The 17,572-nt window shown below is 54.8% G+C and overlaps 2 protein-coding genes across 2 annotated transcripts; both read left to right on the top strand.

Annotated features, from left to right (window-relative positions):
• Positions 1-466: 466 nt before the first annotated feature.
• Positions 467-7,357, top strand: LOC132086792 (serine/threonine-protein kinase PAK 3-like). The gene is made up of 13 exons (XM_059492699.1): positions 467-545; positions 1,487-1,524; positions 1,963-2,089; positions 2,149-2,160; positions 3,060-3,194; positions 3,880-3,943; positions 4,577-4,625; positions 4,935-5,047; positions 5,306-5,423; positions 6,207-6,306; positions 6,578-6,774; positions 6,872-7,009; positions 7,256-7,357. The coding sequence occupies exons 1-13, from the start codon at positions 467-469 to the stop codon at positions 7,355-7,357; spliced, it is 1,272 nt and encodes a 423-aa protein (XP_059348682.1).
• Positions 7,358-15,093: 7,736 nt separating this feature from the next.
• On the top strand, positions 15,094-17,349 carry LOC132087075 (serine/threonine-protein kinase PAK 1-like). The gene is made up of 6 exons (XM_059493104.1): positions 15,094-15,191; positions 15,450-15,567; positions 16,366-16,465; positions 16,737-16,933; positions 17,031-17,168; positions 17,332-17,349. Exons 1-6 carry the CDS (start codon positions 15,094-15,096, stop codon positions 17,347-17,349), a joined length of 669 nt encoding a protein of 222 aa, XP_059349087.1.
• Positions 17,350-17,572: the final 223 nt, after the last annotated feature.

The raw sequence follows: 17,572 nt of genomic DNA on the forward strand, positions 1-17,572 counted from the left end.
GCTTTTCCAAACCAGCTAGGATGCCACCTAGAAGAAGCAGACTTGCTTTCAGTCAAAGCTTTTGGGACCAAGAGTCATGTTTGCTTGCATTGCTTGGATGCCGCTTGGATTGGCGCATTTTCTGAGTTCCCCTGGCATGCCTTGAGCACTGCCTTTGTGAGTGAGGAGAATTTCCCAGGCTTTTCTTTTGCATCAGCTGTACACAAGGTTGTCTTGCTGGGCACAAGAAAGCCACAGAGCAGCTGCCATTGTGAGGTCAAGCCAGAGGTGCCACGTCACAGTGCTGTCAGCACAGCGTTGTCCCGGTGCGCGCCAGGCCTGGTCGTCCAGAGCAGCTCTTCCGCTGGCTCCCTGCAGGAGGATCCTTGTGCTCAAGGAGCTCTCAGCAGACGGCCTGCACCCCGAGAGGAGTCTTGGCTTTCCCTTGGCTGGCACTCAGCGTGCAAACGCGCACAGCGCTGCCAAAATGATTGGGCAAGTCTGTGCCGCCGTTTGCACCATCTTTTCTGTTGTCTATTCTGGCTACTACCTGACCCAGCTGACTCGTAAGTAAAGGTTTCTCCTGGGGCTGGCATTGCCCGACTTTTGCTTGGCTCTGCTCTTTATGCCGCAGCAGTGGCCCAGTTTCTTTGGGAACAGAATGGCCGTGAAGGTGCCACCGCTTTGGTCAATGTCCTGCCAGCAGCATCAGCTACAAAGGGGGCATCTGTACTGGGTAGCGCGTGCAGACTATTTGCCATGCAACCTGCAGCGGTTGCCTTCCCTCCCCGGGAGAGTGCGCGGCAGCGGAGTCTGTCATTTCCTCAGCTTGCTGCTTCAAGCAAGACAAGCTGCAAATTGCAGACTCTGAGGGCAGATCCTCAGAAGTATTTCTACCAACTCAGTGGTTCTCTCCAGGAGTGAAGGAAAGCACCTTTTGCTCCATATTCTACCCCTTAGAGGCCTTGGCTGCATGACTTGAGCCTTTGATGCTGTGCCAAGACTGCGATTGCCTTGGCCATGCAGCACAAACTCCAGTGCAGGGAGGGTTTGCTGCTGAGCCCAGCAGCTGTTCCTGGGCTGCTTCAGCAGGGAGCTGCCACAGGGAAGGGACCCTTTGTGGAAGCTTTGCTGGGCTATCATCTTCAGCCAAGGGATGGGAATTAGGGCGTGCAATTTAAAAGAATGTATATGGAAAATGCAGGAAAGGGAAGCGGGAAATGTAGCTTGAGCTGTTAGGCACAAGAGAAGCTCAAAGTTTTGAAGAGCAGCGGGCATTTCCAGCACCGTCTTCCTATTTCTCTCTTGGCAAAAGAGGCCCAAATGTAGCCAGAGGCTCCTCTAGCGTCCTTCTTGTTCTCTTGCTTGCTGTGGGAAAGAGCTGTTGCTCCTGGAGGCATGTTGGGAAAGGGAAATGCTCTGTGTTGGGACTGCCTTGTGCTGTGGGAGTGGCCAGCACAGGCACTTTTCTAAGGGCCTCTGCTTCCTTTTGCCTTGCTGGCTGCAGGTCACCTGACACGCGGATGGAGACAAGCCTGTCCTTTGGTGAGTGGCAAAGGAAGCTGAGACGTTGCTGGCGTGTGAGAATTGTGCAGCAATTCTGCCAGCTTGGCCTGTTGCAGCCGAGTGTGGAGTGCCGGCGTGGGAGGCTGAAGGAAAGGCCAGCTGCCCGGTGGCATCAGCAGTAGCAAAGGGAGCACTGGCTGTTTGCTGATTTTCCAGTGAAAAGCCTTTCAAGAGATGAAAGGCAAAAGGGACAGCTCCAAGGCATCTTGCTGCTTCTAGGCAGCAGGGAAGCTCAAATGCACAGCAAGATGGAGTAGCAGCTCGTTCAGCCAGCTTCCTCGGCTTTGCGTGACTCAGAGGCCCACTTGTATCAAAGTCTATGATTTGCCCTTCTTCTGGGTGCTTTCCCAGCTCAATAGAAAGCAGCTCCTAAGGCACTGGCTTTTGCCCATCTCTCTCACTTCTGTCTGCCTGCAGGGCACAACAGCAGGGTCAGCAGCTCCTCTGGCTGCCTCTGTCATTGAGGAAGAGGATGAAGAGGAGCAAAGGAAGATGAAGCCTTCAGCCGCTGTCCCTTCACAGCCTGAACTTGCAGAGCCAGTAAGTGACAGCTGAGCTTGGCACTGCCTTTGGCGCACGGCCAGGCTACCCGTTTTGGAGCAGCCCTTGTTGCTCGTGGCTGAAGATGCTGGCAGCCGTGTGCCTGCTGTGACGTAGTGTGGCTTCAGGCAAGCTGGGGAGCCCTGGCCAATGGGTTCTGAAGTTTGACATTGAAGCTGGGATGCTGAGAGGGCGCCAGAGTGTCTCTTGGGATCAGACAGGAGGCAGCATTGAGTGACTCTCAGTGCAGGAGTCAGCCCCTTGTGCCCGTTGTCAGTGCAGGCTGCCTGTGGTCAGCGGACAGCGCGGCCCAAATACGCAGTTGACAGCCTTGCAGGGTACCTGGCAGACACTGGCCCCTGGAAGGGACCTGCTGTCTCCGTGGACTAATTAGCTTCAGGCTGTGCTTCACTTCCAGCCGGTCAGAGCAGAGTTTGGAGAGGAGAATCCTCGGCAGCCCTGCATTGTAAAAGGGCGGGTGGGTCTGGGCAGGGCTGGAAGGCGGCTCCCAAGGGCCGCTCTCTAAAGGCTGCCATAGAGAAGGGAAATCCGTGAAACAGATCAGAGAAGGGACACGCTGCGGGCTTCTGAGCAGACTGTTGCCTGCCAACTCCGGGCTGATTTCATTCCGGCCCAGGAAAAGACAGGAGGAGGAAAGCAGCGAGGCTCTGGGGCCCTGCTCTGATCTCTTTGTGGATTTGGCAGCCCCATCGATACCTTGTTGCCAGTGTCTTGCAGAAAAGCTGAACACGTGGAGCATGGAGGTGGTCGGGAGGGGCTGGATCCAAGTAGCCTTTGGGCTTCTCCCGAAGGTGCCTTTGAGAAGGGGACATGGGAACTGCTCCAGCTGGAGAGGCCTGGCCGTGGCTGGCAGCACCTTCCCAAGGCCTTGCTTTTGCTGTGCGCTTAGGGGGGGGCATGAGTGCCAGCCACCCTTCTGACGGGCAATCCTTTCTTGTCCCAGCGCAAGACAGGCTCTGCCATTCAACCTGGTGCCGCCGGACCAGCATGGCCTGCAGCAGCCAGCTCAAGCCCCGCTGCCGGCACTTCCTGCAGCAGCACAGCCCAGCAGCCCGAGATGAGGGAGGAGCAGGGCCTGAAGACACTGAGTACGTCCGTCTGGTGCATTTCTTGTCTGCCAGAGCAGGGTCTTGTGCGAGTGTCTGGGTGTAGGCTGCGCCAGATGCTGGCCCTCAGTCTCAGAGGCACTTAGGCCTCTCTGCAGAAGGTGTTGTACTGCTTTGAGGAAGCGCGGCAGCGCTCAGGGAGTCCCTGCTGCCTGTGAGGGCGGCTGGGCCTGGCTTGGCCCTGCCTGGGCTGCCTTCTGGGCCAAAGACAAAAGCAGAGATTGTTTCTGCTTGAGCAGAAGGCTGGCACGTAGCAAGTGACTATTGCCCAGGGAGCTGTCTGGCCCCAGGTGTTTTCTGGCTCTGGTTCTTACTCCTCCTCCGGCCCAGACACTTTGTGCCCCTGGCAGTGGACCTGCCAGTGATGGTGGGTGTGACTGCGGAGGCAGCAAAGGCCCTTGCTTACCTCTTAGGGCCCCCTTCTTAAGGGCTCATCATTTTGGCTTATCGCGTGAGATGCTGCTCTTGAAAGAAATCAAGGCCTTCTTGGAAAGGCCACCTGATGAAAGGTGGAGAAGATGGCCCTCCCACTTGCTGGTCTCAGCAGCTGGAAGCCGCGGGACCGCAAAGGGCCCAGAGCTGCGGGCAGTGGGGCTGCCTTTGGGACGCTCTGGGCAGCAGCGTCTCTGTGTGCGAGTGAGCGCCCTGCACTGCTTTTGTCTTTCAGGGAGCATCGTGAGTCCGGGCCGGCCAACGGGCAAATACACGGCATTTGAGGAACTCGGGCGAGGGTAAGCGTGACGTCAGCTCATTTTACAAAAGTGTGGGCCAGGTCTTTGGCTGGTGCAATATCAAGCGTGAAGTCAGGCAAGCTCCAATCATGGTCAGGCTCCGGCTTGACCTCGTGTCGCCTGCCTGGACTGCTCGGTCAGAGCAATGCAAAGGCCTCATCAAAGACAAGTTGATGCTGGCAGTGTCTTGCTTGCAGCAGTGAGGAGCAGGAGCTGGGAGAAGCCCTGGCCCTGCAGCTTTGTGGCCTGAAAGAGCACCTTGCCATCCAAGAAAGGTCAGATTGTCAAGGACAGTCTTCTGACTCAAATTGTTCTCCCTTTTTTGACACACACATGCATGCACACCCGCACAAGGAGAGAGTTCCCCTTAGGTTCTGAAATGACCTGGCAGGGTGTGCGCCTTGGAGATTTCCAGCGGCCCTTGGTCTTCATGCTGCACCTTAGTGTTCCCTTGGACAGCCTGCCCCGCATGGCAGAGGGCTCACGGGCTAACATGCTGTTGGCCGAAGAGATGCTGCAGCCAGGCATTTTTTCTAAGGAAGGCGTCCAGGCAGCCTGGGGAGATCTGCTGCCTGGGCTTGCTTTCACTGCCAGAGGGATAAAGGTCTCTTTCTGCTGCTTTTGTCTTTCTAGAGGGTTTGGAGCTGTTTATAAAGCCCTTGACACCAGCAGCGGACAACAGGTAAAGTGCCAAGAGCCCCACGCCATTTTGCAGCTCTGGAGCGCTTTGCCCGCTGCTGTGAGCTGTGCTTGGAGGTTTGGGTGGCAGCTCCATGTCTGCAGCAGGGGCTGTTCCTCTGAAATACAGTCTAGGCTCAGGGGGCAGAATGCATTTGGGATGGCTTTTGGTGCTTCTGCTAAGCTCTGCTGTCTAGTGACAAGGCACTTTGGCCCAGCGTGCTGCCTCATTGCACCAGCACTCGCTCCGTGCTCCTTGTGATCTCGAGCGGGGTGCGTCTTCTCAAGGTACCGGTGGCCAATGTCATTGCAGGTGGCAATCAAGATCATGTCACTCGAGGAGGAGATGTCCGAGGAGCTGGCTGCCAATGAAATCCTGGCCATGAGGGACAACAGGAGTCCCAATATCGTTACCTACTTAGACAGGTTGGCATATTCTGGTGTCAATGTAGCTTTAGCTGGTGCAAGCGCAAAGAGACGATGCCCTTTGGTCGCTGGCAGAGAACAGAGCTGGGGATGATTTCTCTGCATGTCTCCAGAGCGTGGGAGGAGGTGGAGCTGGTGTTCAACAGTCTCTTGTGGCACCCGTAGCTTGGAGAGCAGCTGCAAAAACCTGTCTCAGGCCCTGGGGTGACTGAGGCTATGCCCATTCTGTTGCTCCATGCCGTGGTTTTCTTCTTTCAGCTACCTGGTGGATGCGGAGCTCTGGCTGGCCATGGAGTTCATGGACGGCGGCACCTTGTTTGATGTGCTGAGGGCAGTGTACCTGGAGGAAGGACAGATAGGCGCTGTCTGTCGGGAGGTGAGGGATCCCGCTTGTGCTTGCCCAAGACTGCCCGGATGCTGCTTGTCAGCTGGAGCTTAAGGAGAGCCGAGATTTCTTGCTCTCACCTTTCTTTTGCTGCTGCTGCTGCTGCTGCTGCTGCTGCTGCTGCTGTCACGCCACACAGGAGAAGAAAGAGCATGGGAAGTGTACTGCCTGCCGGTGCCCTCGCACTCCTCAGGCTCTGTTCTTGCACTCTTCCATCCTGTCTGTCCTCTGGCCTTGGTGCTCGCTCACTGGCTCAATTTCTCTTTCTTCCTCTTCTCAGCTTTGCCTGGGAATGTTTGCCTGGAGCCTGTCTGTCTGTCCTACATTGCTTGCCACTGGAAGGCAGCATGCGGGTGGCAGAATTTCAAGCTAAGGGCAAAGAGCTGTCCTCAGCTTCAAAGGCTACCATTGCAGCCTGCATGGCGATGCATTGTGGAACAGCTCGAAGGTGCTGCTGTCACCAGCAGCTTCCTCTTCTGCTGCCACTAGGCTTCCCCAAAATTCTTTGCCGTGCCGCCTCCCAGCCAAAGGTGGCGCGCTTCCTACCCAAGGCCGGTGGAAGTTTTGGGAGCCCAGATGCCTTTGCTTGGAAATCTAGAAAAAACTTCCAAGAGTGTTGAAGCAGCAAGCTCTTCATGGTGACAGCAGCGTGATGTTTTGCCCTCGCTCACAATTCCCTGCGAAAGCCGCCAATCTCCTTGAGCTCTTTCCTTGCGGGTGGGATGAAATCAGATCCTGCAGGTTAACTTTCCCTCCCTCCTTTTTCTCTCTCAGTGCCTGCAAGGACTGCATTTCCTTCATTCCCGCCAAGTCATCCACAGAGACATCAAAAGTTGCAACGTCCTGGTGGGCACGGACGGATCCGTCAAGTTGGGTGGGTATCCCTGCTGGGCTGCAGCATGTCCAGCATATGCCGTGTGCTTGCATTTTGGTGACGGCCAGTGGGGCAGAAGCGCGGCTTGGCCAGTGCGTGAATCGTCAGGGTGTTTTTGAAGCGGCCGATGCCTTATTTGCCTGGCTCCAGGCACGTGGAAGGAGAGCTCAGCTGCTTTTTCAGTTAGATTCAGCATGGCCTGGTCAGGGCAATGGTTTTGGCTGCTTTGCCAGTGGTAGCTGGCTTTGACAGGCTTTGTTTTTGTCCTCAGGTGACTTTGGCCTCTGTGCTCAGCTCAGCCCTGAGCACAGCAAGCGCAGCTCCAGCGTCGGCACTCCCAGCTGGATGGCACCGGAGGTGGTGAGAGGAGAAGCCTACGGCCCCAAAGTGGACATCTGGTCCCTGGGGATCATGGGGCTGGAAATGGTGGAAGGGGAAGCTCCTTACCAGCGGGAAGCCCGTCTCCGGGTAAGGTGCAGCTTAGCAAGAGGGCTCTGTGTGGAGAGAGCTGTGTGTGGCTAGCAAAGGAGCAGGTGGAGTGTCCTCTTGCATCCATGTGCTGTAGGTTTTTGAACTGCTAGAAAGGAACGGGCCCCCAAAACTGCAGAACCCCAGGCACCACTCGGCTCTCCTGCGCGACTTCCTCCGCTGCTGCCTGCAGGCAGATGAGGACAGGCGCTGGTCTGCCCAGGAGCTCCTACAGGTAAGAAAAAGCAAAGGGGCAAAAAGCCCTGGCAGCTGAGGACACCTGCATGAAGGGATGAGGAGGAGGAGGAGTGTGGGCCACGTGGCACAGAAAGCTGCCAGGACAGGAAGGCGCAGGGGGACATGCTGCCCTCAGTGCTCTTTGTTTGTCTTGCTGGTAGCCAGGGAATCCTGCTTGAGCCCGCAGGCTCAAGTGATCCTGGAAAGTAAGAGTTCCTTTCTTTGTTCTTTTTCCTCTGGGCAGCATCCCTTCGTGACCTCAGGCGATCCTGCCTCCAGCCTGGCTGCTCTGATCATCTCAGCCAAGCAAGTGCAGGAAGACTGGAGAGGAGACACCTGCGCCTGAGGAGGCCCTGATGCCCCGCCAGCCAAGAGGAGGGAAAAGGGGATGTGTCATCTTTAGGCAGAGCTTCAGCCATCCCCCGAGGTTGAAGAGGAGCTGTGCCGTAGCTAGGAAACATGATAGTGTAGATATTTGCTCAGTTTAGCTGTTAGGTTAGCTGTTAGGTTAGCTGTTAGGTTAGGTTGGGTTAGGTTAGCATTAGGTTGGATTAGATGAGGTTAGGTTAGGTTAGGTTAGATATGTTGTTAGGTTCAATTTAAAGCTCTGTTGTTTTTCTTTCTGCAAAAGATGAAAATTGAAAAAAATTAGGAACTATGGGGATCAACTTTTAAGAACTATAGAACGTAGACAGCTTGGATAGTAGAGGATTGTTTAGCTTAGGATAGAGTGTTGTTAATTTAGGGAAGCTTTGAAGTAGAAATGAAAGAATTGTCATAATAAGAATTAAGCAGTGAGAGGAAAAGCTGGGCTGCAGCAGAACTGGAGCCTGCAGGCGCTCCAAGCTGTCAGCCTGAGCAGGCCACCTGCAGGACAGAATGATGAAGATGAAGAAGCAGCGAGGGGATACTTTGTTTCAGCCCGAGTGTCAATAAAAGTCGAAAATATCCAGAGTGTTGTAAGACTCCCTTCCTTGCCAGGCTGTAGCTAAGTGGACAGTCCCTTTCAGAGGCCCAAAGAACATAGTGAGGTAAGCAGCTTTGCTTACCTGAAGTGTGGCATGCCTGTGGGAAGCTGAGAGACCTACAGGTAATGAACACCAGGTAATGAGCTGCCATTCAGGACAGCACTAGGAGGCAGATGTGCAGTCCTTTCTGGGCCTCTTGTCTTGAGCAGATGTCAGGCTGATCAGCAGCAATCACCATTTTGTTGCCACCCTCCTCTCACTATGTCACCTGTGGGATGGAATGGCATTCTCACAGCGGCAGCATCTGGCATTTCCTCCCTGCTTCTCTTTTCCCCGCTTTTCACCCCAGACCCCCAGGGACCCTCTGGGCCAGCCTCATCCCCTACAGGGGTGTGCAACCACCAGGGCCTCCTGCAGAGCCCCATTCCCACTCTGCTGCCTCCTTGGCCTTTTCCCACCTCTGGGCCAGCCTGCTGTTGCCAGGTGTTGGAAACATGCACACAGCATAGCACACCTGTCATTGAGCAATTTGATGCAGGAGCCCCTGCTGAGCACGGCTCCCCACCCCGGCCCTTTTCCCACCCAGCTGTGGCTCCATTTCGCCTCCATCTGCTGGCATACCCACTGTGAAGGACTGCTCAGGGACTGGATGCTCCTTGAATGTTGCCCACAGGCCTGATTTCCACGCCTCCCCATTCCTCCTACCCCTAAGGCTGCCTCAGCCGTCTGAACACAAGTTTTCTTACTCTAATGGCTTCCTGTGCTTTACTTGATACTGTAAGCAGAAGTACACCGTTTTGATTGTCTTTCTTCTAGAATTAATAAAAATAAGTTTGAAGTACTCCTAGATTTTGCCATTGAAAACTTGAGGCAAGTGCACAAAGTAGAGAAGCTTTCTGTGCAGCTTTTCAGTTAATTTGAGGTCCCCTTACTCTTCACTCACTTTCAGCATATCTGTTGATTTTCCTTTGCTCTCATCTTTTAAGCTTCATCCCTTGTCTATCGATCTGCAAAAATAGCCTGTAAACCCAACGCAAATTTACTATCCTTTGTATTTTTCCTCTTCTGGAAAAGCTGAGGCTCGTGTGATCTTCTCCTGTGATCTAGACTTTGATTCCCATCTTGGCTCTGCCGAAGTGCAGAACAAATGTAATTTATTGCCTGCTAGTGTGATCTGCTAGCAAAGGTCACATTTAGAGCTAAGCATGATGCTTCTCTCCCTCCGTTGAATACACATCTTTGTGTCAAGGCCTGGTGACTTCCAGGAGCACCTGGAAGCTACTGCCAAGGACAAAAGTCTCACTCTTGCTGGTTTTGACACTGATTTGTTGGGAGGATTTTGATCTACGTCGACAGTGATCTACAGGAACTGGATCCTTGACACCAAGTGCCTTCAAGCAACATCTCTAAGCAGAGTGGGCAATGAAGTCCAGATACTAATGAGTTGTGGTTTGTTTTAACTCTGTCTAACATATGGTACACTATCCCAAAACATGTTATTTTTGAGTGCTTCAGGCATTTAAAACTTAGGCTTATTCTTGTCAACACTTTTCTTTCCTCTCTTCAGAAATCTGCATGTCCAGCTACTAATTTCTTTCTCAGCTTGTTGAAAAGTTACCAGTCAGACAAGATTTGTTTCTTGACCCAGAGATGGGGCAAGCGTCACCGTTAGGCCGGACGTGGCATACACACGTGATCAAGGGTCCAAGAAGAAAAAGGTTTGTTTGTTTTATTCTGCATGTTCTCCAGCTTATACACTCTTAACAAAGCGTGATCTCAAGTCACTAACTACATCACAATAACTTCTTCTATCCATTGGTGCAAAGCAATTAACGTCAATACAACTGGCAAAAGTTTTACAGAAATTTATAAGGCACGTATGCACATCTACTTCAGCACCTAGTCTAGCATACGCAACTTTTCCTGAATCTCTTCTAATGGGTTTCCATGCTGACGGCCTTGTCTTCTTCCTTGCTATGGATACACTCAAAAACCATCAACTGCTATTTCTTCCATGAACTCGGCTTTGCTTGCAGGCCAGCTGTCAAGCCCCTCCATAGGTCAGCATGCACCCGCGTGCTCAAGGAGCAACTGCAGCCTACAATAGTCCTGGAAATTTATTATCTTTGCTTCGTTTGCCATCTAAATGTCACTGAAGAAGTTAGGCTTTTCCAAACCAGCTAGGATGCCACCTAGAAGAAGCAGACTTGCTTTCAGTCAAAGCTTTTGGGACCAAGAGTCATGTTTGCTTGCATTGCTTGGATGCCGCTTGGATTGGCGCATTTTCTGAGTTCCCCTGGCATGCCTTGAGCACTGCCTTTGTGAGTGAGGAGAATTTCCCAGGCTTTTCTTTTGCATCAGCTGTACACAAGGTTGTCTTGCTGGGCACAAGAAAGCCACAGAGCAGCTGCCATTGTGAGGTCAAGCCAGAGGTGCCACGTCACAGTGCTGTCAGCACAGCGTTGTCCCGGTGCGCGCCAGGCCTGGTCGTCCAGAGCAGCTCTTCCGCTGGCTCCCTGCAGGAGGATCCTTGTGCTCAAGGAGCTCTCAGCAGACGGCCTGCACCCCGAGAGGAGTCTTGGCTTTCCCTTGGCTGGCACTCAGCGTGCAAACGCGCACAGCACTGCCAAAATGATTGGGCAAGTCTGTGCCGCCGTTTGCACCATCTTTTCTGTTGTCTATTCTGGCTACTACCTGACCCAGCTGACTCGTAAGTAAAGGTTTCTCCTGGGGCTGGCATTGCCCGACTTTTGCTTGGCTCTGCTCTTTATGCCGCAGCAGTGGCCCAGTTTCTTTGGGAACAGAATGGCCGTGAAGGTGCCACCGCTTTGGTCAATGTCCTGCCAGCAGCATCAGCTACAAAGGGGGCATCTGTACTGGGTAGCGCGTGCAGACTATTTGCCATGCAACCTGCAGCGGTTGCCTTCCCTCCCCGGGAGAGTGCGCGGCAGCGGAGTCTGTCATTTCCTCAGCTTGCTGCTTCAAGCAAGACAAGCTGCAAATTGCAGACTCTGAGGGCAGATCCTCAGAAGTATTTCTACCAACTCAGTGGTTCTCTCCAGGAGTGAAGGAAAGCACCTTTTGCTCCATATTCTACCCCTTAGAGGCCTTGGCTGCATGACTTGAGCCTTTGATGCTGTGCCAAGACTGCGATTGCCTTGGCCATGCAGCACAAACTCCAGTGCAGGGAGGGTTTGCTGCTGAGCCCAGCAGCTGTTCCTGGGCTGCTTCAGCAGGGAGCTGCCACAGGGAAGGGACCCTTTGTGGAAGCTTTGCTGGGCTATCATCTTCAGCCAAGGGATGGGAATTAGGGCGTGCAATTTAAAAGAATGTATATGGAAAATGCAGGAAAGGGAAGCGGGAAATGTAGCTTGAGCTGTTAGGCACAAGAGAAGCTCAAAGTTTTGAAGAGCAGCGGGCATTTCCAGCACCGTCTTCCTATTTCTCTCTTGGCAAAAGAGGCCCAAATGTAGCCAGAGGCTCCTCTAGCGTCCTTCTTGTTCTCTTGCTTGCTGTGGGAAAGAGCTGTTGCTCCTGGAGGCATGTTGGGAAAGGGAAATGCTCTGTGTTGGGACTGCCTTGTGCTGTGGGAGTGGCCAGCACAGGCACTTTTCTAAGGGCCTCTGCTTCCTTTTGCCTTGCTGGCTGCAGGTCACCTGACACGCGGATGGAGACAAGCCTGTCCTTTGGTGAGTGGCAAAGGAAGCTGAGACGTTGCTGGCGTGTGAGAATTGTGCAGCAATTCTGCCAGCTTGGCCTGTTGCAGCCGAGTGTGGAGTGCCGGCGTGGGAGGCTGAAGGAAAGGCCAGCTGCCCGGTGGCATCAGCAGTAGCAAAGGGAGCACTGGCTGTTTGCTGATTTTCCAGTGAAAAGCCTTTCAAGAGATGAAAGGCAAAAGGGACAGCTCCAAGGCATCTTGCTGCTTCTAGGCAGCAGGGAAGCTCAAATGCACAGCAAGATGGAGTAGCAGCTCGTTCAGCCAGCTTCCTCGGCTTTGCGTGACTCAGAGGCCCACTTGTATCAAAGTCTATGATTTGCCCTTCTTCTGGGTGCTTTCCCAGCTCAATAGAAAGCAGCTCCTAAGGCACTGGCTTTTGCCCATCTCTCTCACTTCTGTCTGCCTGCAGGGCACAACAGCAGGGTCAGCAGCTCCTCTGGCTGCCTCTGTCATTGAGGAAGAGGATGAAGAGGAGCAAAGGAAGATGAAGCCTTCAGCCGCTGTCCCTTCACAGCCTGAACTTGCAGAGCCAGTAAGTGACAGCTGAGCTTGGCACTGCCTTTGGCGCACGGCCAGGCTACCCGTTTTGGAGCAGCCCTTGTTGCTCGTGGCTGAAGATGCTGGCAGCCGTGTGCCTGCTGTGACGTAGTGCGGCTTCAGGCAAGCTGGGGAGCCCTGGCCAATGGGTTCTGAAGTTTGACATTGAAGCTGGGATGCTGAGAGGGCGCCAGAGTGTCTCTTGGGATCAGACAGGAGGCAGCATTGAGTGACTCTCAGTGCAGGAGTCAGCCCCTTGTGCCCGTTGTCAGTGCAGGCTGCCTGTGGTCAGCGGACAGCGCGGCCCAAATACGCAGTTGACAGCCTTGCAGGGTACCTGGCAGACACTGGCCCCTGGAAGGGACCTGCTGTCTCTGTGGACTAATTAGCTTCAGGCTGTGCTTCACTTCCAGCCGGTCAGAGCAGAGTTTGGAGAGGAGAATCCTCGGCAGCCCTGCATTGTAAAAGGGCGGGTGGGTCTGGGCAGGGCTGGAAGGCGGCTCCCAAGGGCCGCTCTCTAAAGGCTGCCATAGAGAAGGGAAATCCGTGAAACAGATCAGAGAAGGGACACGCTGCGGGCTTCTGAGCAGACTGTTGCCTGCCAACTCCGGGCTGATTTCATTCCGGCCCAGGAAAAGACAGGAGGAGGAAAGCAGCGAGGCTCTGGGGCCCTGCTCTGATCTCTTTGTGGATTTGGCAGCCCCATCGATACCTTGTTGCCAGTGTCTTGCAGAAAAGCTGAACACGTGGAGCGTGGAGGTGGTCGGGAGGGGCTGGATCCAAGTAGCCTTTGGGCTTCTCCCGAAGGTGCCTTTGAGAAGGGGACATGGGAACTGCTCCAGCTGGAGAGGCCTGGCCGTGGCTGGCAGCACCTTCCCAAGGCCTTGCTTTTGCTGTGCGCTTAGGGGGGGGCATGAGTGCCAGCCACCCTTCTGACGGGCAATCCTTTCTTGTCCCAGCGCAAGACAGGCTCTGCCATTCAACCTGGTGCCGCCGGACCAGCATGGCCTGCAGCAGCCAGCTCAAGCCCCGCTGCCGGCACTTCCTGCAGCAGCGCAGCCCAGCAGCCCGAGATGAGGGAGGAGCAGGGCCTGAAGACACTGAGTACGTCCGTCTGGTGCATTTCTTGTCTGCCAGAGCAGGGTCTTGTGCGAGTGTCTGGGTGTAGGCTGCGCCAGATGCTGGCCCTCAGTCTCAGAGGTACTTAGGCCTCTCTGCAGAAGGTGTTGTACTGCTCTGAGGAAGCGCGGCAGCGCTCAGGGAGTCCCTGCTGCCTGTGAGGGCGGCTGGGCCTGGCTTGGCCCTGCCTGGGCTGCCTTCTGGGCCAAAGACAAAAGCAGAGATTGTTTCTGCTTGAGCAGAAGGCTGGCACGTAGCAAGTGACTATTGCCCAGGGAGCTGTCTGGCCCCAGGTGTTTTCTGGCTCTGGTTCTTACTCCTCCTCCGGCCCAGACACTTTGTGCCCCTGGCAGTGGACCTGCCAGTGATGGTGGGTGTGACTGCGGAGGCAGCAAAGGCCCTTGCTTACCTCTTAGGGCCCCCTTCTTAAGGGCTCATCATTTTGGCTTATCGCGTGAGATGCTGCTCTTGAAAGAAATCAAGGCCTTCTTGGAAAGGCCACCTGATGAAAGGTGGAGAAGATGGCCCTCCCACTTGCTGGTCTCAGCAGCTGGAAGCCGCGGGACCGCAAAGGGCCCAGAGCTGCGGGCAGTGGGGCTGCCTTTGGGACGCTCTGGGCAGCGGCGTCTCTGTGTGCGAGTGAGCGCCCTGCACTGCTTTTGTCTTTCAGGGAGCATCGTGAGTCCGGGCCGGCCAACGGGCAAATACACGGCATTTGAGGAACTCGGGCGAGGGTAAGCGTGACGTCAGCTCATTTTACAAAAGTGTGGGCCAGGTCTTTGGCTGGTGCAATATCAAGCGTGAAGTCAGGCAAGCTCCAATCATGGTCAGGCTCCGGCTTGACCTCGTGTCGCCTGCCTGGACTGCTCGGTCAGAGCAATGCAAAGGCCTCATCAAAGACAAGTTGATGCTGGCAGTGTCTCGCTTGCAGCAGTGAGGAGCAGGAGCTGGGAGAAGCCCTGGCCCTGCAGCTTTGTGGCCTGAAAGAGCACCTTGCCATCCAAGAAAGGTCAGATTGTCAAGGACAGTCTTCTGACTCAAATTGTTCTCCCTTTTTTGACACACACATGCATGCACACCCGCACAAGGAGAGAGTTCCCCTTAGGTTCTGAAATGACCTGGCAGGGTGTGCGCCTTGGAGATTTCCAGCGGCCCTTGGTCTTCATGCTGCACCTTAGTGTTCCCTTGGACAGCCTGCCCCGCATGGCAGAGGGCTCACGGGCTAACATGCTGTTGGCCGAAGAGATGCTGCAGCCAGGCATTTTTTCTAAGGAAGGCGTCCAGGCAGCCTGGGGAGATCTGCTGCCTGGGCTTGCTTTCACTGCCAGAGGGATAAAGGTCTCTTTCTGCTGCTTTTGTCTTTCTAGAGGGTTTGGAGCTGTTTATAAAGCCCTTGACACCAGCAGCGGACAACAGGTAAAGTGCCAAGAGCCCCACGCCATTTTGCAGCTCTGGAGCGCTTTGCCCGCTGCTGTGAGCTGTGCTTGGAGGTTTGGGTGGCAGCTCCATGTCTGCAGCAGGGGCTGTTCCTCTGAAATACAGTCTAGGCTCAGGGGGCAGAATGCATTTGGGATGGCTTTTGGTGCTTCTGCTAAGCTCTGCTGTCTAGTGACAAGGCACTTTGGCCCAGCGTGCTGCCTCATTGCACCAGCACTCGCTCCGTGCTCCTTGTGATCTCGAGCGGGGTGCGTCTTCTCAAGGTACCGGTGGCCAATGTCATTGCAGGTGGCAATCAAGATCATGTCACTCGAGGAGGAGATGTCCGAGGAGCTGGCTGCCAATGAAATCCTGGCCATGAGGGACAACAGGAGTCCCAATATCGTTACCTACTTAGACAGGTTGGCATATTCTGGTGTCAATGTAGCTTTAGCTGGTGCAAGCGCAAAGAGACGATGCCCTTTGGTCGCTGGCAGAGAACAGAGCTGGGGATGATTTCTCTGCATGTCTCCAGAGCGTGGGAGGAGGTGGAGCTGGTGTTCAACAGTCTCTTGTGGCACCCGTAGCTTGGAGAGCAGCTGCAAAAACCTGTCTCAGGCCCTGGGGTGACTGAGGCTATGCCCATTCTGTTGCTCCATGCCGTGGTTTTCTTCTTTCAGCTACCTGGTGGATGCGGAGCTCTGGCTGGCCATGGAGTTCATGGACGGCGGCACCTTGTTTGATGTGCTGAGGGCAGTGTACCTGGAGGAAGGACAGATAGGCGCTGTCTGTCGGGAGGTGAGGGATCCCGCTTGTGCTTGCCCAAGACTGCCCGGATGCTGCTTGTCAGCTGGAGCTTAAGGAGAGCCGAGATTTCTTGCTCTCACCTTTCTTTTGCTGCTGCTGCTGCTGCTGCTGCTGCTGCTGCCGCTGCTGCTGCTGCTGCTGTCACGCCACACAGGAGAAGAAAGAGCATGGGAAGTGTACTGCCTGCCGGTGCCCTCGCACTCCTCAGGCTCTGTTCTTGCACTCTTCCATCCTGTCTGTCCTCTGGCCTTGGTGCTCACTCACTGGCTCAATTTCTCTTTCTTCCTCTTCTCAGCTTTGCCTGGGAATGTTTGCCTGGAGCCTGTCTGTCTGTCCTACATTGCTTGCCACTGGAAGGCAGCATGCGGGTGGCAGAATTTCAAGCTAAGGGCAAAGAGCTGTCCTCAGCTTCAAAGGCTACCATTGCAGCCTGCATGGCGATGCATTGTGGAACAGCTCGAAGGTGCTGCTGTCACCAGCAGCTTCCTCTTCTGCTGCCACTAGGCTTCCCCAAAATTCTTTGCCGTGCCGCCTCCCAGCCAAAGGTGGCGCGCTTCCTACCCAAGGCCGGTGGAAGTTTTGGGAGCCCAGATGCCTTTGCTTGGAAATCTAGAAAAAACTTCCAAGAGTGTTGAAGCAGCAAGCTCTTCATGGTGACAGCAGCGTGATGTTTTGCCCTCGCTCACAATTCCCTGCGAAAGCCGCCAATCCCCTTGAGCTCTTTCCTTGCGGGTGGGATGAAATCAGATCCTGCAGGTTAACTTTCCCTCCCTCCTTTTTCTCTCTCAGTGCCTGCGAGGACTGCATTTCCTTCATTCCCGCCAAGTCATCCACAGAGACATCAAAAGTTGCAACGTCCTGGTGGGCACGGACGGATCCGTCAAGTTGGGTGGGTATCCCTGCTGGGCTGCAGCATGTCCAGCATATGCCGTGTGCTTGCATTTTGGTGACGGCCAGTGGGGCAGAAGCGCGGCTTGGCCAGTGCGTGAATCGTCAGGGTGTTTTTGAAGCGGCCGATGCCTTATTTGCCTGGCTCCAGGCACGTGGAAGGAGAGCTCAGCTGCTTTTTCAGTTAGATTCAGCATGGCCTGGTCAGGGCAATGGTTTTGGCTGCTTTGCCAGTGGTAGCTGGCTTTGACAGGCTTTGTTTTTGTCCTCAGGTGACTTTGGCCTCTGTGCTCAGCTCAGCCCTGAGCACAGCAAGCGCAGCTCCAGCGTCGGCACTCCCAGCTGGATGGCACCGGAGGTGGTGAGAGGAGAAGCCTACGGCCCCAAAGTGGACATCTGGTCCCTGGGGATCATGGGGCTGGAAATGGTGGAAGGGGAAGCTCCTTACCAGCGGGAAGCCCGTCTCCGGGTAAGGTGCAGCTTAGCAAGAGGGCTCTGTGTGGAGAGAGCTGTGTGTGGCTAGCAAAGGAGCAGGTGGAGTGTCCTCTTGCATCCATGTGCTGTAGGTTTTTGAACTGCTAGAAAGGAACGGGCCCCCAAAACTGCAGAACCCCAGGCACCACTCGGCTCTCCTGCGCGACTTCCTCCGCTGCTGCCTGCAGGCAGATGAGGACAGGCACTGGTCTGCCCAGGAGCTCCTACAGGTAAGAAAAAGCAAAGGGGCAAAAAGCCCTGGCAGCTGAGGACACCTGCATGAAGGGATGAGGAGGAGGAGGAGTGTGGGCCACGTGGCACAGAAAGCTGCCAGGACAGGAAGGCGCAGGGGGACATGCTGCCCTCAGTGCTCTTTGTGTGTCTTGCTGGTAGCCAGGGAATCCTGCTTGAGCCCGCAGGCTCAAGTGATCCTGGAAAGTAAGAGTTCCTTTCTTTGTTCTTTTTCCTCTGGGCAGCATCCCTTCGTGACCTCAGGCGATCCTGCCTCCAGCCTGGCTGCTCTGATCATCTCAGCCAAGCAAGTGCAGGAAGACTGGAGAGGAGACACCTGCGCCTGAGGAGGCCCTGATGCCCCGCCAGCCAAGAGGAGGGAAAAGGGGATGTGTCATCTTTA

Source organism: Ammospiza nelsoni, chromosome Z (assembly GCF_027579445.1).
Source record: "Ammospiza nelsoni isolate bAmmNel1 chromosome Z, bAmmNel1.pri, whole genome shotgun sequence".
NCBI lineage: Eukaryota > Metazoa > Chordata > Aves > Passeriformes > Passerellidae > Ammospiza > Ammospiza nelsoni.

Excerpts from the sequence above, each read along its gene's own strand:
- LOC132086792 (XM_059492699.1), top strand. The coding sequence starts at position 467 with ATGATTGGGCAAGTCTGTGCCGCCGTTTGCACCATCTTTTCTGTTGTC. Across the intron at positions 5,048-5,305 it reads ATCGTTACCTACTTAGACAG|CTACCTGGTGGATGCGGAGC; the intron begins GTTGGCATATTC and ends TTCTTCTTTCAG. Across the intron at positions 7,010-7,255 it reads CTGCCCAGGAGCTCCTACAG|CATCCCTTCGTGACCTCAGG; the intron begins GTAAGAAAAAGC and ends TCCTCTGGGCAG.
- LOC132087075 (XM_059493104.1), top strand. The coding sequence starts at position 15,094 with ATGTCACTCGAGGAGGAGATGTCCGAGGAGCTGGCTGCCAATGAAATC. Across the intron at positions 15,192-15,449 it reads ATCGTTACCTACTTAGACAG|CTACCTGGTGGATGCGGAGC; the intron begins GTTGGCATATTC and ends TTCTTCTTTCAG. Across the intron at positions 15,568-16,365 it reads TAGGCGCTGTCTGTCGGGAG|TGCCTGCGAGGACTGCATTT; the intron begins GTGAGGGATCCC and ends TTTCTCTCTCAG.